The 23965-nt window shown below is 43.0% G+C and overlaps 2 protein-coding genes across 4 annotated transcripts in view; one reads left to right on the top strand and one right to left on the bottom strand.

Moving 5' to 3' along the window:
• Nucleotides 1-23965, bottom strand: part of UBAC2 (UBA domain containing 2) — a 195747-nt gene that overhangs the window by 144635 nt on the left and 27147 nt on the right. For all 3 annotated transcript variants that reach the window (XM_016187601.2, XM_060191807.1, XM_060191808.1), the window contains exons 3-4: nucleotides 22438-22557; nucleotides 21481-21590 (exon numbers count right to left, since the gene is read on the bottom strand). In XM_016187601.2, coding sequence (XP_016043087.1) covers nucleotides 21481-21590; nucleotides 22438-22557 — 230 coding nt within the window. The remainder of the gene's footprint in view (nucleotides 1-21480; nucleotides 21591-22437; nucleotides 22558-23965) is intronic.
• GPR18 (G protein-coupled receptor 18) lies at nucleotides 12806-16683 on the top strand. Its single transcript, XM_007521923.2, has 2 exons — nucleotides 12806-12973; nucleotides 15326-16683. Exon 2 carries the CDS (start codon nucleotides 15358-15360, stop codon nucleotides 16351-16353), a length of 996 nt encoding a protein of 331 aa, XP_007521985.1. The 5' UTR covers nucleotides 12806-12973; nucleotides 15326-15357; the 3' UTR covers nucleotides 16354-16683.

The raw sequence follows: 23965 nt of genomic DNA, 5'->3' as shown, positions 1-23965 counted from the left end.
AAAGGTTTGTCTGAACTTAATGCTTTTCCTGTCCTCACTACAGGGGAAGGGGATGAGATGAAATATGAAGCCTTGCCCTATCAGGTTTAGAAAGATCTTAGTCAGTCAGTTAAGCAGAATGGCTTACAGGTTCCTTTTACTAGGGGCTGTGTCACATACATTGCAGACACTTACTGTCTTCTCCCATATGATTGGAAGCAACTGGTGAAAACTGTAATGCCAAATTCTGCGAGTGCTCTGTGTTTTCGTGAATATAAGGTGCTCACAACAGCTCTAGCTATAGAGAACGAAATTCCCCCCAATCAATTAGTGGGTTAGGGTAACTTTGCCTCTCCTAGTGAACAGATGAACCTTGGATGAAAGGGGACGCGGCTTGCTGCCCAGGCAGCAGTTAAAGCTTGGAATAAAATTCCTGATCCAAGCAATCTGGCTGGTTCCTTCAGTGCTATCTTCCAGGATGCTACAGAATCTTACATGGATTTTATTACTAGATTACAGAAGGCGATTGACAGAAATTGATAACAAAGAAGCCGCAGAAATCCTTATCAAGCAATTGGCTTATGATAATGCAAATCAAGACTGCAAGGGCGTCCTTGAACCATTTAAGGGTCAAAATTTAAATATTGCTCAAATGATAAAGGCATGTAGTGCAATTGGGATGCAAACCCATAAGGCACAGGTCATGGACGCAGTAAATCATGCCACTTTTGTTGCCGGCTCAGCACAGGCTAGGCTGGTTTGCTTTAAGTGCAACAATGAGGGTCATATCCAAAGAAACTGCAAAGCTAATTCCCAACAGCCTAATTATAGATTAACTAAAAATGATAGATATTCAAAATTCCCATCTACTAAATGTCCATGCTGTAAAAAGGCTTTCACTGGGCAATCCACTATCCATCCAAAACTTATGCAGGAGAGAATTCTCTGCCAGATTACAAAAAGCGGGGTCCTGGCCCTCCAGCCCGCAGAGCTATGAGGACTATTGGGTGACTCCAGGATAGTCACTTGCTACAGGCATGAATCTTAATAAACTGCTTAACTGTGTAACTTGTCTAACCTTCTAGTCTCTAGGAAAGTGAATTGAGTATGAGGTATGTATGTATGTATGTATGTATTGACACAAGTTTATCCTGAAGCCGTTGTCGATCGTAGTATGCTGTTATACACACCTGAGTCGTTTAACCAAAAGTGAAAGAATAGAAACTGTATCCACCAGTGTTTGGTGTCCTCTCTCCATAGCTTTTACAGATGTTTTGCTACTGTGCTCTCGTTAACCTCTCTAGTTCAAGCACATTCTAGAACCTAAGTGTTAAGCTCTAGCTAAATGACTGGATATTTTTCGGATATAGCACGGGCCATTGTTTATTTATGCCTAGACTGGTCTGACTCCTCCATTTATGGGTGTTTGTCTCAGTAGACTTTCTAATGTTGATTCTGAAAAATGGATGTTTCACACATCCCTCAGTTTGCTAAGTTGAAATGTACTCCTATCTCTGTGGACACTGTTACAGGCTTTATATGCCACCTGTTGTACAGAAAGCAACCCATGTTTGTGAACACTTTCTCTGCCTTTGCTGCTGAGGTGTTCCTTATTAGACTGACTATGACCCTAAATATGTTTCTAGATTAAGGCTTATTTCTTCTAAACATGCATTTCACGTGCCTTACTACCACGCTAGATGAGTAATTGTGGAAGGCCATATGTACCCTTAAAGGGCTGTTTCTCAGACATGAACAGAATACAAGGAGCTTTATATATTTATTAAATTTTGTACTGCATAATTCTAATCAGATAGCTGCTAAGCGTTACTTTTCTCCACAGAGCTATTCCTTCTTCAGCAGATGCCTCATGATTTGTCTAGTCTTTGTGACTGAAATAAAACTACTAACTTAAGGCACAGGATATGTTTCTTCTAGTTTCTCATTCACAGGTCCTACTTGGACCCATGCTAAGCAGATAAGCCCCTCTCATCTGCGAACCCCTCACAAGAACACGAGCTGACGCATGGACTGCAGAAGTCCAGCACCCTGCATATGCCATGATTGCCACCCAGGAGCTCCTTGAACTTGGGGACGCCTCTCTCAGTTTCTGTTCTGAGCCTCCCTGAGTGATGGACCATCTCTGGGCTAGACACAGATACTAGACCACAGGTCTTCAGGCTAACAGGGCCTTATCTGATATCCAGTTACTGTGCCCACACTCTGGGGGGTGAAGGCAGAGCTTGCATGGGTAACCCTAGAATCACTGAAGATTTGTTTATTTCTCCTATGCTCATACAGACTGTACATCTTGTCCATGTCTATAATCAAAAGTGGGGAATTGTGGTGACGCTATAAGCCCCGACACAGTGTTGACGGCAGCCTTGGTGACAGAAGGCTGACAGTGTGCAGTGGTCTGCGCAGGCGCATGGTGGACTGTAGGTGAATCCAGACTGTGCTGCTGTGCAAAGCATTGTGGGTAGGCTGAATAGACTTAAAAGGACAGCAGCCAGAACTCTGGGCTCTCTTTGGCTGCGGCTTCTTCTCCTGGTCAGATGTCTCTCAGCGGAGGTGCTCCAGGTATCCATCTGCCATGTCTGCTTCTCCTGGGAACTGAACACATGTGACTCTGCTAGCCGGTAAACTTTTAGACGCCTCTACAGCCATGAGCTACCTTTACCAGAGCTGATAATTGTTTATCTTATGGGACTAAACTTTTGATGACTATACTCAGACTTTATAGACCCAGTGTACGCTTAACCCCTGATGCTAAGTGCTTATTTTGCCTTTTACCTGTTTCACCCTAATAAACCGTGTATTGTATAAACCAGTTCCCAGCTCCCGCTGTGAATCCTTCTAAGTGCCACAAGCAGCAGCCCCAACCACAAAACCAGTTTTTAAGTTAATTTATAATATTGGGTTCCTGGTGCAGGATGGTGGAAAAGGACCCAAGTTGGAAGTGAGAGTGTTTTGCAGATACTTGTCCTGGGGAAATGAGAAACTGTACCCATGTGTCAACAACTACTGTAAACCAATAACCCCAAGATAGTACAGAAAATGGAATCCTTACAAGGCCCCAGTCCAGCATTACAGAGTTGTACAGAAAAACAAAACAAACAAGCAAAAACAAAAAATCAAGCAAGGAGTCAGGCAGTAGTGCAGTGGGTTAAGCGCACGTGGCGCGAAGCACAAGGAACGGCGTAAGGATCCCGGTTCGGGCCCCCGGCTCTCCACCTGCAGGGGAGTCGCTTCACAGGCGGTGAAGCAGGTCTGCAGGTGTCTGTCTTTCTCTCCCGCTCTCTGTCTTCCCCTCCTCTCTCCATTTCTCTCTGTCCTATCCAACAATGACGATGGCATCAAGAGCAACAATTATAACTACAACAATAAAATAACAAGGGCAACAAAAGAGAATAAATAAATAAATAAATAAATAAATAAATAAATAAATAAATATAGAAAATTTAAAAAAAAAATCAAGGAAATAAGCTGTTTCCAGTAAGGGTGGCCGCAACAGTTGATGAGGCAAAAAGTTTCAGCAGAGTGAGGACATGTCAGTTATATAAGCTTGTGTAAGACAGACATATTTAGAAACTGACTTCCACTAGTGAATAGCTGCAGACAATGTACTTCAGTCTAGTGATGCTCCCTTCAGTGAGGCGATGGTGGAGTGAGTGCTCCAAAGCTGGTCTGTAGGTGGCAGTAAAGTGCAGTGTTTAAGCCAGAGCCGCCCAAGGAAGCTTGGGGGCCTGGGGGAACCTGAGCTCGGCAACTCACATGAACAGCGGAGCCGCTAGGGAGGTGGTACAGTGGGCAGGGTGCAGGCCTCTCATGGGCGGCTCTGACTTACGCTGGGGTGGTGCTCTGCTCTCTCTCAGACACAGATACACCTACAATGAAAATCCTGCATGTTCACTTCTCTGACCTGTGGGAAATTATTAGCCTCTCTGATGCAACTGATGCTTCTTTCACCTGAGCACCTCCACTCTCTACGCCAATTCTCATCCTCTCGTGCCTCACGTTTACGTGGTATGCCTTTGTGAATCTCTCCACATAGAGAAATAGGTGTTCAATTTTGTGGTGCACGGTGTATTTTACCTAATAAAATGCCCCATAGTATTTCCTAAGAAACAAAGACACACACACTAGTTAGTCCAAGCAGTCAAGGTGCTGAGGGCTGACTGTGTGCTGAGGTAGATGCCAATGTGTGTGCCAGCACCTAGCTCACGAGACAGACAACACAGAACATGGAAGAAAGGAGTACAGGTAAGGGAAGGTGACAACACAACTCACAAAAAGAGGTGTCGCAGACAGCTCAGGTTTCTAGCTCTAAAAAAAAAAAAAAAAAAAAAAAAACTGTGGTCACTGATGCTAAGTGGAGAACTGCCCTGATGTGGGAAGAATGAACTCTGATGGGAGGCAGGATGGACGGCTCAGGTCTGGGTCCCCCCCTCCACATGCACACAGCAGGCTGCCCTCTGGGGTCTGACTGAGACTGGGCCCATCAGCTTCCTTTCCTTTCCTTTTCTTTCTTTCTTTCTTTATCTTTTTTTGCCTCCAAGGTTATTGATGGTGCTCGGTGCCTGCACTACAAATCCACTGCTCCTGGAGGCCATTCCCCCCCCTTCTTGTTGCCCTAGTTGTTTATCATTGTTGTTGGATAGGACAGAGAGAGAAATGGAGAGAGGAGGGGAAGATAGAGAGGGGGAGAGAAAGACAGACACCTGCAGACCTGCTTCACCACCTGTGAAGCGACTCCCCTGCAGGTGGGGAGCCAGGGGTTCAAACTGGGATCCTTCCTTAAGCTGGTCCTTGAGCTTTGCGCCATGTGCGCTTAAGCTGGTGCACTACCGCCCGCACCCCCACCCCTTTCCTTTTCTGTTAAGATTCTACTTAGAACGTGCAGTTTGCTGGTGGAAACAGGCTGTGTGAAATGAAAGTCACACACTTCTCAGGAAGAGGAGTCACGTGAGAAGAATGAGCAGGGAGCAGATAACATCGTCTGGAAGTTCCACAGAGAGCACACGCCTCCCATGTCCGCAGCCCCAGTGCCAAGGACAAAGACAGCCTTAAGACGAAAGCTCAGCTCATTTGCCACTAGGGCTGGACTGGCGTTTAAATATAAGAGAGAGGGTAAGGCCTTATAACTAAGGGGGAGGGAGCCCCACTTTTGTATCTTTTCCTTTGAAAGTGGGTAATACCGTCTCTGGGAGACCCCATGCCACCACACAGAAGCAGACCTGTGACTCAGAGTGGGCAGGCTCTCAGACTTAGGGACGGGGCTAGCCATGGGCCCAGTCCCTTCTCACAGCCACACTTCCTGTTTGCTGTCTGTCACAACAGCAGTTAAAGGCCAGAGTTAAAATGAGACAGGCAGATGAATAGGAACAATCTACCTGAAATGAACAGGTGTCTAATGAATCAAAGATGGCACAGAGAATAAAGTGGTTTAAAGATACATTTTTTAAAGAGAGTCAGGGGACTGGGTGGTGGTGACCTTGGTAGAGAGCACATGTTACAATGTGCAAGAACCAAGGTTCAAGCCCCAGGTCCCCACCTGCAGGGATGAAGCTTCATGAGTGGTAAAGCAGGGCTGCAGGTGATCCTGTCTCTCTCTTTATCTCCCCTTCCCTGTCCATTTTTGTCTCTACCCAATAAAAAAATATTTTTAAAAGTTTTAAAAGAAACACACACACACACACACCACTACATTAATAAATATGATAGGAGGCAAAGGAAGGAACTAAAGGGACCCTCAGGCTACCAGGCACTTTAAGATTAGACACAGACGACAACAGACACAGGGTGTCTCCTTGAGGTGAGGCTCTGCTCCTCCATGCAGAGCTATGAGAGCAGAGTCACCATGTGCTCCCTCCCCTAGTTCCTCCTCTCCAGCCCTATGGACATTTGGAGGGAGATGAGTAAAACCTTCAGAGCTGTGGGGAGAGCTCCTTACAGTTTGCCACAGGTGGAAAGGCACGTGTGAAGGCCCTGTCTGACTTCCTCTTCCTTGCATCTGGGGAGAGGGGCCACCAGAGAAACGAAATGAACAGTGTGCCCGGCTAAGCACATACATTACAGGGCGTGAGAATCCAGATTCAAGCCCCTGGTCCCCACTTGCAGGTGGGAAACTTCCCCCTTCCTTCTTGATTTCTGTCTCTAATACACAAATAAGTTATAAACAGATACATAGATTGACTAATTGGCTGAAATGAACAAACTTGTTGAAGAAAACTTAGCGAGTCAATGAGTGGCAGAGACTTAGCAGATCAATATCTACCTCCCCAGTGTGAAATCTCCCTAGGGAAAAAAATTCATGTGCCTTAAAGACAAAAAGGGAACATTTCAGATGAGAAAGGGAAAGATAACTAGTGTTTTGTGTCTGCAAATGTGCACTTGACACAAACTGTAAGGAATGAGATGATTCACTGATAAGAACTGAAACTCACTGAGTTAAAATTAAAAGTAGTAAGAACTCATGGGAACAGCTTATGAGAAGCAGAGAGACACTCAAAGCCTGTGTGTGCCAGCCCCCAAACCCAAGCTAGTTAGAGCACAGCTGTGAACACAAAGCACGGCACCCAGAGAAGAGTCAGATGTGCTGGGAAAGCCATGAGCTCCTTTCTACCCCCTCACCCTGCTCTGCTCTGGAGGTGCAGACCATTTTCCGGACACTGACTCAGAGTGGCGACGCACACGAGTTCCTGGGTGCTCCGTCCCCTCCCCGCACTTCATGCTGGCAGTCTTTCTCACTGGAGACATTCTGGTGGTGAGGGATATCTAACCACGGTTCTAACCTTCCTTTGGCAGTGGTGCAGTCAGACATGTTCACAGCCACATTCATAGATTCACTGACCCTCTAGCGACGAATCTAGCCACTTTGCTGGAGATCAGACTGCTGGCCTGAGGATTCTATATTAAGTATAATCAATTCTGTCAAATTGTTAAAAATTGCTAACACAGAGTATAAGAATGGCAAGGTGTGCACTCTGCCCACTGGGGCTCCCTAACTCATTTAAGCCAACAAACACCAGCCTTACAGACATGTGATTACAGATGCCTTATACCTAGACCCCTAGTCACACATGCTACCATGCAGCTTTGTACTTAAATCACTCAAAGATGTATCTCTCTCAAGCAAAAATGATCAAAGTCATGGGCCCCTAAGAACATACCTAAAATAGACTTCCTAGCTTCAATCCACTCTAAAATTCCTATTCTCATCTGCTCTATTCCTACATTATGGTTCCTGTTTATTAAACATTTTGTCCTGTTTTATATCTTAGCACCTTTCGGACACCAAGTTGCAGATGCTACTATGATTCCACCTGACTTCCCTAGACAGATGACCTCACCAATGTGCCCCAGAATCTCACCTCTCCACAGCCCTACCCCAGTAGGGAAAGACAGAAACAGGCTTAGGGTACGGATCAACCTGCCAACGCCCATGTCCAGCGGTGATGCAATTACAAAAGCCAGACCTTCCACCTTCTGCACCCCATAAAGATCTTTGGTCCACTCCCAGAGGGATAAAGAATAGGAAAGCTATCAAGGGAGGGAATGGGATACGGAGTTCTGGTGGTGGGAACTGTGTGGAATTGTATCCTTCTTACCATGTGGTCTTGTCAGTGTTTCCATTTTATAAATAAAAATTATAAAAATTAAAAAAGATGTATCTTTGGTCCATACTCCCAGAGGGATAAAGAACAGAGAAACTTCCAGTGGAGGGGAGAGGATACAGAACTCTGGTGGTGGGGATTGTATGGAACTGTAGCCCTCTTCTACCACAATCTTATCAATAAATCCCTAATAAAAATGAGCACATATATATGTAAATGTAGATAGTTATAGAAATAATAGTCAACTCATATCTGTGACCTGGGGAGAAATACTACAGTTTCCAATGAAGGGAATGAGGACACAGAACTCTGGTGGTGGGAGCGATGTGGAATTATATTCCTGTTATCTCATAATATAAATCAATATTAAAATGACATTTTTAAAAAAGAGAGGGAGATCAATTATTTCTTTACTAATCTCGGCCCTCCACAAAGCCATCTGCTTCGAAGAGTTACGTCCCAGTACCATGCTGGGCATTTTCCCTCCATACTCCTTTCCATGTCATCTCTCTCCTTTTACTGAGAGGCCAGAGTTCATAGAGGGCAGCCATGCACATCACAATCACCAGGAAGTTCTACTCAATCCGCTCTTCTGGGGATTCTGATCGGATCTCTGGCCAATGAAATGTCACACTGCTAACTCTTAGCCTGGGGTCCTTGAGGGCCTCAGGGGTCCAGGACTGATTTTATTACCATGTACTGGCCTTCCAAGAAGATCCTCTAAGTGAAACGACCTTTAATATCCTTGAAAAGTCTACCTCCAGTTCACTTTCTAACAAAGTCCCATAACCTAGATATACACCAGTTTCTGTGAGAGAGAGCTTATGTTCACACGTATCCATAAACTACTGCAAAATATATACCTGAAAGCCGAAGTACATTAGAGTTTGCAGTGAGTACCTCCCTAACACTCCTCTCCACTATTCCAAGCTTGGGATCCATGATTGCTCAACAAATTGTTTGGCTTCGTATGTTAACTCTCTTTTCAATCACCAGGTTCCAGATGCCACCAGGATGCTGGCCAGGCTTCCCTGGATTGAAGACCCCACCAATGTGTCCTGGAGCTCTGCTTCCCCAGAGACACACCTTACTAGGGAAAGAGAGAGGCAGACTGGGAGTATGGACCAACCAGTCAACGCCCATGTTCAGCGGGGAAACAATTACAGGAGCCAGACCTTCTACCTTCTGCAACCCACAATGACCCTGGGTCCATGTTCCCAGAGGGCTAGAGAATGGGAAAGCTATCAGGGGAGGGGTGGGATATGGAGACTGGGTGATGGGAATTGTGTGGAGTTGTACCCCTCCTACCTTATGTTTCTGTTCATTAATCCTTTCTTAAATAAAAAATTTAAAAAAAAAAAGTCTACCTCCGTTGCTGATTGAGATTTATTTCATCTAGAATCATCCATCATTTTGGTTGTTGGGTTTAATGTCTTTGCTGTGAGGTAAGTAATCCTGTATCTATCTGCCTACACAAAAATCTTAAAGGAAAAGAAAGGAATTTGAGAATTACTGAATTCTTGGTACAGTCAGTTTGTGATAACTTGGCTCTAAGGTCATAACTATAAATAAATTGTTGGCATTAAAAAACTTAGGCAAACAGTAGGTCTGTACTATTCAACAAACCTTCAGCGCCCCCAAAACACATGCAGAGATTAGAGAGAGAGTTAGTCTACTGGGGCTAAATGGTAGACTCTCACCCTAGTTTGGAGCACTTCACATTTTCCTCAGCACCCCTTTCTCCTTTTAGGAACCAGCGGTCTACCAACTACTTCAAACTTGAGTGCTGACAGGCCCCTGTGCCAAAAACATAAATAAGAAATACAGGGGTACCCTCCTCACAACACTGGGCTAGCAAGTGGGATGAGCACCTCCCCCTTCAATGTCTGTGGTAAAGAGAAATCAGCTAACATGTCAAATGCTCTCTCAGTGCCACATGACAAATCTCCACTCTCACCTACACCCTTCCCGGTAATTATATCAATAAAATTGGCTCAGCTAAATCCTGTGCCACTTGCTCAAAATCTGGGTGGAAGTGCTCAGATAGAAATCCACCCAGGACTTTTAACATCTCAGTCTGAACTCAAAAGTGGGGCTGAAATAGGTCGTTTCCCAAAGTATAAGGAGCTCTGTGCCCCCTGGGTACATGTGAAACCCTCTTTGGCAAAGAGAAGCACGTCTTTCACGTCTCTTATACAGCACGTGGGAGAATTAAAGCTGCATGTGTAGCATCTGAAAGACAGTAATTCTTTTATTTGAATTTTAAACAAAAATTCTGCAGGCTCAAGTATCAAAAAGCAAACCAGACAGTAGGAAAGTTTAATTCTTACTCTATTATTTCATCATGTATCTGTGCCAAATGGTTCAGGGAAACTTTCTTCCCCAACGTGAAATCACTGTGAAGAGCTAGAAGCACAGAGAAGGCTGTTAAGTGCTGTGTGTGTGTGTGTGTGTGTGTGTGTGTGTGTGTGTAGTCCCCACCAGGACTCCCTGACTCATCTCCTGCCTGGTGAGAGGTGGGTGCCTGACAGGACTCCATCAACCTCTCCAAGACTCTCATCTGGAAACAGAACCCACTGCCAGATAAATAAGCGTCAATGACAGCCCCTAGGTCCATGTCAGCAGCATTTAAACCAGGATGTGAAGGATCAGTGGCAGCTGGCTGCACCAAGATCTCAGCAGGGACTGTTACAGGTGGGGGGACACATGTGAATGGCAAGGAAGGGCGGGCACAGAAGGTCCCCTGCCTAACAGGGAGAGTAAGTGGTGACAAAGTGTGTAAGTCGCGGCCCACCCCATCAGTCCTACAGCTGTGCCTGGAGGTGCTGGGCATGTAGTCTATTCCCCAGACTGGCAAGCCAGACTCAAGACACCCAAAACAGTGAGGCCTGTCTTTTATGAGGCACACACCAGCACAGCATCTGTTGACTTTTTCAACACAGAGGATGCTGACACTTAATTCTAGATCACGTGGCTCAGGCTGTCTGAAATCAAGGCCATGCAAAGATGAGACTTGCAGGGAGGAACTTCCTATCTCCAGTTTAAATATCAAGATTGGGACTGGGGCTGGGTAGTAATGCCCCTGGATATGTGCTCACCTTACCATGCACAAGGATCTGGGTTCAAGCTCCCGGTCCCCATTTGCAGGAAACTTCCCAAGTGGTAAAGTACTGCTTGCAGTTGTCTCTCTTTTCCTCTCAATTTCTGTCTCTCGCCAATGAAATAAAAATGAATAAAATATTTTTAAAGTAAATAAATATCAAGCTCCTATTCAGCCTAGGAAATGTTGCTCCATGTATAAAAACTGATTCGCATAATTTGGCAGATCAATCCTAGAGAGTGCGGTAACCGATGCCATCACCTCATTGTGAGAAGTCACTGCAGAGCTGGAACAGTGTTACTAGTGGGAAAATGAGGGGACCCTGAAGCCTGCACCTTACAAAAAAGTTCTGAGTTCTCCTGCAAACCCTTGGCCCTCCCTGGGCCTCAAACCCTCAGCAAGCTACAAGTAGCTGGCTGGGCTGTTTCCCACACTTCTGAGCCCACTGTTCCCACAGGTGATCGTAATCAAAAGCACTTTACCATAGAAGGGGAGGACTGAAAGTACTTGTATAAGTCACGGGCTGAGGATGTTTTTTTTCTAACAAAGAAGAAAAAAGAGCCTGGGCCCACAAAATATCTTCAACTAAAGAATTCGGTTAAGTACATGAACCTTGTAAGAGCTGGAAAATCAAGCATGACCAAAACTAAAGAGCATGAAAATTGAGGGTCATGGTCCAGATAGTGGCTCAGTGGCTAAAGCTCTGGACTCTCAAGCATGAAGTCTCAAGTACAATCCCTGACAGCACATGTACCAGAGTGTCAAGTCTGGTTCTTTCTCTCTCTCTCCCTCTCCCCCCTCACCTCCTATCTTTCTCATTAATAAATAGGAAAAAAAAAAAACTTTAAAAAAAAAAATGAAAAAAATTTAGGGTTTAGTAAATGAGATGACTTTTGGTCATGAAAAGAGAAAGTGAAAATGGAATAAAGCCAGGCCAACAGTGACTGGGGTGGTTCACTTCCCTTTCCTTTGGTTTCATTTCCCTGCCTGGTTAAAACACCCACACTATGTAAATAGTCCGCTTCTTCTTCTAGCGTTTGCCCTTCTTCCGTAGCCAGTCAACAGCAAAGCTGTCAGGAGCTGCTTGCTGCTGGCTTTGAAAGTGACTGGGATCCATGTGGATTCAGTCGGCTAGGAAGGATCGTCAGTTTCCCCAATGAATGGGTCCTCACGGGATGCACCACGAGAAGGTCGATCCAATGCATCCCGCTGAAGACTTCCCAATACTAGAGACATCCCCGTATTCTACGGAAGACTTCCCAAATCAGTCTTTAGCAATCTGCAGGGATGTTAATGCAAAAGGAATTATGTCTAGGCTTCCATGTGACAAGGAAGGATAAAAGGCACCAGAGATTCTAAACATAAGCTAAGCTAACAAAAATAAATAAGCAAAGCAGATGCAAATAATTGAGGGCCCCAATTTTAACCATTTAAGAAACATTTCAACAGTAAAAACGGATGTGTGAGAATGTACTTCTAAGCCACTTCTAGTCTTGTAAACAAAAGTAACTTCAAACACAAATGTTTTAGACACACACACACACACACACACACATACAGAGGAAACGAAAACTGGCTATTCTACGGTTTTAGAAACTTCAAGGTCATGGGTTAATTCTGTTCAAAAATACTTGCTAAGTATTAGGTACTGTGTTAAGCATGTAGTATTTTTCTAGCTCTGAGTCTTCACAATTCTACCAGAAGGGTGTAATGTCTACCTGTACAGAAATAAAGGAGCAAAGGCTCACTGCGGCTAAGTAACTGGACAGAGTGACATGGCATAGAAAGTGAAGACTCTAGACTTTAAATCCCATTCTAGTCAAAATCAGTCTCATTCCCCTTCAGAAGATGCACACTTCAGGCATTAAAATCAGTAACTGAAACTATTTTTTATATGCTTCTCTTAAGTGTCCTAAGTAGATGCCATTGTTTAAAGGGGAGTTTACACTAGCCATGACTTCAGAAACAAATCATTTGTGAAAGAGAAAAACCACATCCAGGGTTAAGTCATAAGTTGAAAAGCCCTATTTCAGAGAGAACTTCCTGAAAGAGACAGAGCGACTACCACAGACAGAGGAGGATCGACGCTTGTGCTAGCCTGCACATTTGAAACAAACTTTTCAATACAGCAGAAGAGCCTAAAACAAAAGAAGTGTAGCATTTCTTAGAGATACCGTTTCTAGAAAGAGCTATTTTAAATACAAGCAACACAAAGATCTCAGAGCACTGGGTATATGGAGACAATGTCCCACTCTAACGCAGTCTTTTGAGAGAGAGGGTGAGTACCATTTGATTATTTTTACTCTGAAGTAGTATGTGTTTTCATAATACATTGTTGAAACTGTGCTGGTGAATGATCTTAAAATGGGCTATGCTGTCATCTTTCTGCATTATGAATATGATTTTTCATTTATTTTCAGTATAGTTTTGCATTAATGGTAAATGTAAATTTTGCTCAATTTAAGAAAAAGACTGATATGATAAAGCTTAAGTATATTTGGAAATCTTTGTGATTCACTTTCAATTACCTGTTGGGCAAAATGTACACTGAGGCTTTTAAGAAATGTAATCATGGAATCTAAAGTCGTTTTAAAGGTGATTTTATAGCCATTCACTTCCCAATATTTATCCAGAAATTTATCTGTGTACAAAATACATATATCAACATTAAGGCCTTAAAAACACACGCATCATGCAAAGTTTTCTCAGCCTCAACCAGATGAAGGGCTGATGTCCTTTAGGTCTGGCTCCTATAGAAAGGAAATGACTTACTTAAAAATATCTGTAGTTGGGGGTCAGGTGGTAGCACACTGGGCTAAGCACACATGGCACAAAGCGCAAGGACTGGTGTAAGGATCCCAGTTCGAGTCCCTGGCTCCCCACCTGCAAGGGGGTCACTTCATGGACGGTGAAGCAGGTCTGCAGGTGTCTGTCTTTCTCTCCCCCTCATTGTCTTTCCCTCCTCTCTCCATTTCTCTCTGTCCTATCCACAACAATGGCAGCAATAACAATAATAATAACAGCAACAATGAACAACAAGGGCAACAAAAGGGGGAAAATGGCCTCCAGAAGCAGTGAATTTATAGTGCAGCGATAACCCTGGAGGCTATATATATATATATCAGTAGTTCTGGAATTTATGGGGCGAATCAGAGGATGAGGATGGATGGAGAGATTCCTGAGGCAACAGTAAAAGAGGGTGGGGGAGATGTAAATTTTCATCAACATTTCAATGCCTGCCTACTCTTTAAAAATGATTCATTGAAATCTATAAATACCTGAGAATATTTTCTTTTGTATGATACTGAAACTGAATCTCTGTAAGCAGCACTCTTCTCATTGGCTAGAAATTAATACTTCACACCAGTGTTTGGAAATGTTCATTCATGCAGGCTTTTTGAATATCTAGAATCCCTACTATTCTGCAGACACAGTCAAATACTTGGCAGAGCACCTGTAGCCAAGGAGGATAGGGAGAAGGGCAGAGAGAGGCACTCGTGTGCTGTCTGCCCACAGCAGTTGCTCAAGTCAACAGTAAGTTACCAGCAGCTCACGATTTCACACTGCTTGTCACCCTTCCCCCATCCAGTTTTCACCAGAGAGGCTCCGGGCTGAGTGAGCGACAGCCCACTCTGAGAAGTGACATTTTTGAAGGAAACTTCTCATACCTCTCGCTATCTCAGGGGGCTGCCACAAGGTTCCATCTCTTTGTACTGAGTCTATTTTCAAACACAGTCACTTGCAAAGCATCATAGGTGATGGAAGCTGGTGATATTTACAATCACAGCTAAACTGCTTTCTGTTAGAAATGGACTTTTAAAAAATTTTTTGAGGTGGGAGTTTATTACTTGCTGCAGCTACATAAAGTTCCTACATCTACTTAAGTTATACATACTACCTTCAGTCTCTGATGTGCCCTTTTCAAACTTACTTTGGCAAACAATTCTTAAACTTCGCTATCTGGGGGTGGGGCGTGGACGCATGGGGGTTGATGCAGTAGGAATATCTTCTCTTCAAGGTGTTACCTTGTGTGCAGCAGTGAAACTGACTTTTAGGAAGCTGGGGGGGGGGGACTCTGGAAGACTGTACTAGGAACTCTCACCTGTGCTAAACTAGATCATCTACTGTTCTAAGAGTCAAATTCCTAGGGAGTCAGGTGGTAGCGCAGCGGGTTAAGCACATGTGGCACAAAGCGCAAGGACCAGTTAGGATCCCAGTTCAAGCCTTCGGCTCCCCACCTGCAGGGGAGTTGCTTCACAGGTGGTGAAGCAGGTCTGCAGGTGTCTCTTCCTCTTTATCTCCCCCCTTCTCTCAATTTCTCTCTGTCTCTATCCAATAACAAATAAGTAAATAAAAAGAGAAAGCTATTCTTTGAGGGAGAAAGGAGATGAACGAGAGAGAGAGAGAGAGAGAGACAACAAATGAAAGCTGTCAGTAGATAGTGGCATCTCAGCCCATTTTAGTAGGTTAGTACAGTAGTCATAAAAGATACGGAATGTACTTTTTATGTCATCATGAAATATTCTCAAAATTAAAGTCCGCTGACATGCCAGCCCGGGTGCGAGCATGCTAAGCGTTCACATTTCCACAAGGGGATTCAGTCCCCCTTGCCCTCTTCACTGTTTTCCAGCTAAGTGCCATGCCCACCTAGAAGCGATCAGGATGACAGCCTCCCGCAATGGCTCTCAGCCCGGCCCTTCCCACGATGACTACCCTGACGAGTACAGAATCGCAGCCCTAGTCTTCTACAGCTGCATCTTCGTCATTGGGCTGTTTGTGAACGTCACTGCCCTGTGGGTGTTCAGCTGCACCACCAAGAAGAGGACCACCGTGACTGTGTATATGATGAACGTGGCGTTGCTGGACTTAATATTCATCATGAGCTTACCCTTCCGGATGTTTTACTATGCGAAAGACCAGTGGCCATTTGGGGAGTACTTCTGCCAGGTCCTCGGGGCTCTCACCGTGTTCTATCCAAGCATCGCCCTGTGGCTTCTTGCTTTTATTAGTGCCGATAGGTATATGGCCATCGTGCAGCCCAAATATGCCAAAGAGCTCAAAAACACGTGCAAGGCCGTGCTGGCGTGTGTGGGCGTCTGGGTGATGACCTTGACCACCACCACCCCTCTCCTCCTGCTCTACGATGACCCCGACAGAGCCTCCAGCCCCGCCACCTGCCACAAGATCTCCGACATCATCCACCTGAAGGCTATGAACGTGCTCAACTTCACCCGGCTCATCTTTTTCTTCCTGGTCCCCCTGTTCATCATGATTGGGTGCTACCTGGTCATCATCTACAGCCTCCTCCATGGCCAGACGTCCAAGCTGAAGCCCAAGGTCAAGGAGAAGTCCATCCGCATCATCATCACGCTCCTGGTGCAAGTGCTGATCTGCTTCACGCCTTTCCACATCTGCTTCGCCATCCTGATGCTGGACGGAGACCGCACCGGCTACAACCCCTGGGGAGCCTTCACTACCTTCCTCATGAACCTCAGCACCTGCCTGGACGTGATTCTGTACTACATCGTGTCCAAACAGTTCCAAGCCCGGGTCATTAGCGTCATGCTGTACCGGAATTACCTGCGGAGCGTGCGCAGGAAGAGCTTCCGCTCGGGGAGCCTGCGGTCCCTAAGCAACGTAAACAGCGAAATGATATGAAGACGAAGAAAGGCTCTGTCTTTCTTTCTCTGTCTCCTTTAAACTCACTTTAGTAGCTACCCTGGAATCAGTGGCTATTCTGTGTGATGGGAGCAAATCCCTTCCCTTCTCTCCTCTGAAGAAAAAAAAAGTACAACTTTTTAAAAAGTATTATTATTATTTTTTTTTGGTGGCATGGGGGCATAATTAAATATTCTGAAGTGTTCTGAGAAGGATTCTCTTTCTTAAAACTTGCATGATCTATTTTTGTGAGTGAGCTGGACAGGAAAACACGTCATCTGTGGCTCACACTCAAGTCCTTTCTAAATGCAGAGTTGGTGAAAGCAGGTTTGATTCCATGTGCCTATGGTACGTCTACCATCAGTCAGGTCAGGAGGGGGGAAATCCAGTTACTGTCAGACAGAATTCTGCGAAATGATTTACTATCACAGCTCCCATGGGTTTGATTTATACTCAAGACTAGTGGTCTAAATCCAATAATTTTCATCCAAAACATTGAACCTCTGAGGCATCTATAAAAATATGTCCGACTCATCATTACTAATGATTAGCTAAATTAGAGGGCCAAACCCAAAGGGGGCTGTAAAGGCCACTGTCATGAGCCCTTCCCTACTCTAGATTCAGGCTCTTTTCAGAAACAGACTGAAATCATTCAGCAAGCACTTACTGAGGTTGTACTGAGCACCAACCACTCCTGAAGAGCATGGAGGAAATGTCACCTGAATTCCCATTCCTCCTCAATATTCCAAGTTCATTTCCATGAGGTCAAGTTTCTACTCTAAGGTGAAATATCCTTCTCTAAGATAAAAAGTCTGTTGTTTTTATATGATTAAACAGCACATTACAAAAGAGGCCAATATTTTTCCAGGTCATGTATCACAGAACAAATAGCACCAGTCAAAAACCTTGGATTCTTATCTTAGCCTTGTCATTTAATTTCCCCAACAAAGCAAGTAATTGCTCCATTTAAAAATAAAAGGAGGTAGGAGTCGGGCGGTAGCACAGCAGGTTAAGCACACGTGGCACAAAGCACAACAGCCAGCCTAAGGATCCTAGTTCGAGCCCCTGGCTCCCCACCTGTAGGGGAGTCGCTTCACAAGCAGTGAAGCAGGTCTGCAGGTGTCTCTCTTTCTCTCCCCCTCTCTGTCTTCCCCTCCTCTCTCCATTTCTCTCTGTCCTATACAACAACAATGACATCAATAACAACAACTACAATAACAATGAAAAACAAGGGCAACAAAAGGGAAAACAAATATTAAAAAAATAAAAGGAGGTGGGCTATAATCTGTAACATCATGTTATTCTGAATGTTAATGGAAGTTCATAAACAATTCAACCATAACACCTTGCCCCTGCTATGTCACCTTTATAACTCTGCACTTGATCAGCTAACTCCTAATGGAATTTGGAATCAAATAAGTGCCCTGCTGATAAAAGGACTTCTATAATTAACAGGAGGAAAGTCATTTTCTTAGAAAAAATACACAGAGTAACCTCATCACAAAGCATCACTACAGTTCTAGACGATAGATGAGAATTACTGCAGAAATTTAGGCAAGAAAAGGTTAAAGTTTAGACAGATCATGAGAGTACGAGAGTCAAGGAAGATGAGCAAAAAGAGTGAATATAAAGGACTTAGGAGGACTGAGACATGGTGCCTTCCTCCACTGATGAAACAAAGGGAGGCAGCTGGATGTCTCAGTAGTCGGAAATGCCATTAATAAAATAAGAGTACAGAGCAGCAGCGGTGAGGGCACAGGAAGAGGGAGGAGCAGATGATATGGAGACGTCTGAACACCATGAAGAAACATGACCCTGGGAAACTGAGGAAAGTAACATGACCTGGAACTAGACAGCTGGAAAACAAAATGAGATGTCAGGTGTAGCTGAAGTCACGGGCCTGGTAAGCACCTGGAGGAAGTACCCAGAATAAGCACCTGGAGGAAGTTTGAGAAAGGAGCTGTGCACAGTAATAAGATCAGAAAGGACCAGGAGCATTAACTCTTGGGACTCAAGGGAGTGAACTGTTCCATGAAATAATGAGAGATCAAGAGTTTGATGTGGAGGATAGGGTGGTAGTACATAGGTTAAGTGCACATGGCACGAAGCACACAGACTGGCATAAGGATCCCGGTTCAAGCCCGCGGCTCCCCACCTGCAGGAGGGCTGCTTCACAAGTGGTGAAGCAGGTCTGCAGGTATCTGTCTTTCTCTCCCCTTCTCTGTCAATTTCTCTCTGTCTTATACAACAACAGCAATAACAAAAATAACAATACAACAACAACAACAAGGGCAAGGGCGACAAAAAATGGGAAAAAATGGCCTCCAAGAGCAGTGGATTTATAGTGTAGGCACCGAGCCCCAGTGATTAAAAAAAAAAAAAAAAAAAAGAGTTTGATGTGCTACTGAGGGGTCAAATAGGGCCATTGAAAATAAGTCGCTGGCTTTAGAAACTGGTTGTTTATTTTACTAAGAGCCTTTATAAGAGAAGTTTTTAACAGTGGTGAGGTGGGTAAAACACATAATTAGGAAGTGAAGAACTATAGAATGCAGACAGATTTGATACTGGTGGGCAAGAAAAGGTTCACAAACTGCTTCGTGAGAAACTCTGCGGATCACACAGCACGCTGAGAAAAATGAGAGCCACTCCCTGGATTTTTGAGGCTTTGCAACGAACGACAGACACATTTACAAAATGCAGAGTTTACTTCAGTGAAGAAAGATTTATGTTCCCCGAAGTCTACATTTGAGAAAATTTCAAGATGCTAAAACCCATATTTACTGTTTTGGTTTTTTTTTCTTTTTTTTTTTGTTATTGGGGAATTAATGTGATTTGAGAAAAAGAGAACTATGTCCGCAGGTGATGGCTGAATTCACCTTCATACTGCCTTTCACAGCTGATCTGCAACTTTTGATTTTACTCGTTTGCAACCCTTGCTACAACTAAGATTTAAATAGGCAAATGCTTTCCTACTTTAATATTAAATAACAATATTCTCATCATCCACAGAATGTAATGAACCAGACTTTTATGTGCCAGTGAACAGATTCTCATAAATACAAGTCACTCAGATAAAGATATAACCGTCATTGGATGCTATGTGCAATTTTTTTCTTTTATTTTCCCTTTTGTTGCCCTTGTTTTTTATTGTTGTTGTAGTTATTGTTGTTGTTACTGATGTCATCGTTGTTAGATAGGACAGAGAGAAATGGAGAGAGGAGGGGAAAACAGAGAGGGGGAGAGAAAGACAGACACCTGCAGACCTGCTTCACCGCTTGTGAAGTGACTCGCCCACAGGTGAAGAGCCAGGGGCTCCAACCGGGATCCTTAACACCGGTCCTTGCGCTTTGCACCACCTGCACTTAATGCTATGTGCAATTTTTAAAAGGAGACAATGAAAACTAGAACGGCGATTAAATTTAAATAAGTTTTTTAAAATAAAATTAAAATGACACCCATCTCCTAAACTCACTCTGGCACAAGCACACGTGCCATCCGAATCCCTTCCCATCACAGTTCTCTGGATGAGAACTGCTTAGGGAAAACTCCTGACCTGGCAAAGCTGTTCCTTTCTGAGTCAATGTGGAACCTCTCCTGATGCCTACACTACCCTCCACACCAGTGGGAGAGTCAAGTTAAACTTCTCAGTCTAACTATAACTATACATGTACTTGTACAGATTGCAATGTGTGGAGCTCAACAAAAACTGCATAGTGACCATGGCACAGAACTCAAAACTTGACCTGTCTCCAGTCAGGAATTATTCGGTCAGACATCATCACAGCAGGTACAGGCCGGCACTCCCGCTAACAATGAACTCAGTATATTTCCTTTCTTTCTTTTTATATTTATTTTATTTATTTTCCCTTTTGTTGCCCTTGTTGTTTCATTGTTGTAGTTATTATTGTTGTTTCACTGTTGTGGTTATTATTGTTGTTGCTATTGATGTCATCATTGTTGGATAGGACAGAGAGAAATGGAGAGAGGAGGGGAAGACAGAGGTGGGAGAGAAAGACAGGACACCTGCAGACCTGCTTCACTGCCTGTGAAGCGGCTCCCCTGCAGGTGGGGAGCTGGGGGCTCAAACCAGGATCCTTACACCGTTCCTTGCACTTTGCATCATGTGTGCTTAACCCACTGTACTACCGCCCGACCCCCAACTCAGTACATTTTCACAAACTCACTGTACATACCTAACTGTGTCAGAGGGAGAGTTATTAACTCACTAATTAGATTTTTCTCATAGAGATCTAAAGTGAGTCTGAATTAAAGTACATACAATAGCCTATCAGTTTTCTAAAACATGTATTTAAATAAGGTTGAAGTCAGTACAACATAGAATTCTGGATAAACATAATATGTCTTCTTATAAACATAGTCCCAGATCCTTAATGAGGAGATACTTTAAAGTCACTTGTATTTATACCAATAACTCCTACGAAGTAGTTATTTCACACACTAATACTTTTATTTTTAAAAAATAGAAAAGGGGAAATGAAATCATCTGTATTCTAAGTCAGGCTTGCCACTGAGGTTGGCTAAAAACTTTTAAACTTTTAAACTTTTAAAAGTACTGACTTTGCTTTATCTTTAGTGTATAAAAAGAAGTTAAAAAAAATTCACCAGAAGCTTAATTTGAAATTACTTTTCTGCATATTTAATCTAATTATTTTCGATTTAACTACTTTGCAGTGTTACAGATAAAATTTCATTATTAGAGGTGGGGATAACATAATGGTTATGCAAAGAGACTCTCATGCCTGAGACTCCCAAGTCCCAAGTTCATTCTCCCGTACCACCATAAACCAGAGCTGAGAAGTGCTCTGGTAAAAAAAAAAAAAAAGAAAAGCTGATAAAAGTTTACTATAAAAATACCCAAGATCACATTAAACATTCTGTAAAATAAGGAATTTCAAAGCTGGAAGAAAAAAAAAAAAAAAAAGAATGAAAATGAAACAGATTCTGTCTCAGGAACACAATGAAAATATAAACACTGGAGTGTTTTATACATAAAATCTATTTTATTGTGTCTAAGAGTCAAATGTTCTCTTCCTGGCTGTGTTGTTCAGTGAGTCTTAAATCAGGTTTAAGCATCGTCAGATGGGGCTGGGTGTGAGAGCTACTTACAATCCCGAAGGCAGACTCGGCGCTGCAGAAAAGCCAAAGGAGTACCGCACCGCCTCCACCAGGATCAAGTCAAGCCCGGCTGACAGCACCCAGGAGCCCAGCAGAAAGGACTAAGGACAAAGCAGGCAGAAAATCAGAGAGAGGAGACTTCTCAAAATAAACAAGCCTTTCTTTAATCAGAACCAGCTCAAGGTATAGACATTTGTCTTTTTCAGTTAAAGATTTTTTTTTCTGTTTTGATGAAGGCAGACTTTTCAAAAAAAAACGAGGGAGTGAAAACATTTACAGGAATTAACTTTTGTAACACCCAGATGAGCTGAGAAAATGGTATTTCTAGGGAGTTTTTGTTTCTCATCAGGAGCAAGCTACTAAGCAAAGTAAGACATGAATGAGTCCTGAGTCCGGGCATCTGAGTATCAACAGAAACAAAGTGAACGTGGAAAACAGTTTAGAAATAAACCCAGAATATACATTTCCCAGATTAATTTTAATGACCAACGTACTTCACACAGCAACTATGTACAGGGCAATTTATAATAACTGTTGCTAAATATTACCAGGTTTGAAATTTTTAAATAATCTTACTTTTTTAGTTTATTTAAGCCAACTTCTGGCTGAGTGAGAAAACATGCATGAGACATACATGTTTCTGTCTCTCTCTCTCAAAAAAAAGAAGGTCATTAAAGTCAAACCCCTACTTGAAAAGTTTACTGCCCACCCACACCTAATATTACTGTCATCATCATCATCATCATCATCATCATCATTACTGTATTCCATGAGTGGCCTAAATGTTAAGTCTTTAATGCCCATGCTTCTATCAGATAAAGGATCATACAAGTGAAAGAGTTGGTAATTTAAAAAATTAAGACAGAAATTTAACTAAATAAATCTAGCTTTGTGATAGATAAACATCGTTCCTATAGTTCTAGTAGCAGAAGGAAATACATAACTTACTGCAAATTTTCTGCTTCCATATCTTCTCTCAAATATCCTAAAGTTATAAATAAGCAGGCTGCTGCAGAAAGTATCTTTCAAATCAAGGCAAATTATTCTTCCACATATAAACCTCCAAATCTAGATCGGAGTTGAACAAAGAACAATTAGTGAACGTGAGGTGTGCTTGGGCCTCTTCCTCGGCAGGTTCATCGTGTTCCTTATGCTTCATGCTATTTTTTTAGTGCCCCTAAGAAAAATGATGGTACACAGACAAAAGAAAACTAGATGTCTTCCCGAAGAGATGAGCTCACATTCTCACACTGAAAATTCTTCCATGAATTGGCATAAAGGTTACTCAATATTTTTTTTAATAAATTTCATAAAACCAAGAGAAAATTTCCTGAAAAGAATGAAGGGCTATGTTACTAAGAGTGAGCTGTGTATTGGGGTAAAAGGCTGGCATATGCGCGCGATGAAGGGCCATGTTACTAAGAGTGAGCTGTGTATTGGAGTAAAAGGCTGGCATATGCGCGCGATTATGTTACCGAACAGAAACAAAGTGCTAATGGAAAAGCAGTTTACAAGTAAACCCAAAATATACATTTCCCAGCTTAATTTAAAACAAAAAAATGGTGGGACCTTGATGGGAATTGCATTAAATTTGTACTTGGCTCTGAATAGACTACTCATTTTGATCATGTTAATTCTTCCAATCCATGCACATGGAATATCTTTCCACTTCTTTGTATCTTTTTCTATTTCCTTGAATAGTGACTCATAGTTTTCAGTATACCAGTCTTTCACTTCTTTTGCTAGGTTCATTCCTAGATATTTTATTGATTTTGCTGCTTCACATAGCCACTACGTACAAGGAAATTTATGACAACTGTCACTAAATATTACCTACCAGGTTTGAAATTTTTAAATAATCCTACTTTTAGTTTATTTAAGTGAAAAAAGCATACAAGGGGAAACAGCAAAAAGAAAGAATGACTCAAAAGGTCAATTCTGAGTCTTCTTACATATTTTCAAGATCTCTAAAGATAATCCCAATGACACCAGCAAAACATCTCTAGTCTTATTCCCCCCTTTACAATGACCTTACAAGAGAGGCAAGAACAAAATATTAACTACCTTCAACTATTAGCCATCTTTTTTTTTTTTTGGTATTACAATTAGTTTGGTAAAATACACATAAAACAGAACGTATCATGTCTAACTCTTTACGCATGCAGTCAGGGCGCAGTAAGAATGTTCAGGTAGCTGGGAAGGCAGATCAGTGCCAGAGGGCACAACGTGCGTGTGTGAGGGGCTGGGTTCCACTGTGGCACTGCAGGTGGCACAGCAGGGTGGTGGTCTGGTTTCTCTCTCACCCAATAAACACAATAAATCTTTTTTAAAAAAGCATTCACTGTGGCTGGGGAAAAGCTCATATGACAGAACGTCAGTTTTGCAATCCTGAGGTGGCCAGTCAGTTGAACCCTGGCACTGCGCAAACCGGAATGATGCTCTGATTTCTCTCTCAATAAATAAAATAAATCTTTTT

Source organism: Erinaceus europaeus, chromosome 5 (genome assembly GCF_950295315.1).
Source record: "Erinaceus europaeus chromosome 5, mEriEur2.1, whole genome shotgun sequence".
Lineage (NCBI taxonomy): Eukaryota > Metazoa > Chordata > Mammalia > Eulipotyphla > Erinaceidae > Erinaceus > Erinaceus europaeus.
Note: the sequence above shows the minus strand (reverse complement) of the source record. Positions and strands in the feature narration are given on the sequence as shown.

Bases quoted from the DNA above. Each gene is read 5' to 3' on its own strand.
- GPR18 (XM_007521923.2), top strand. From the start codon at position 15,358: ATGACAGCCTCCCGCAATGGCTCTCAGCCCGGCCCTTCCCACGATGAC.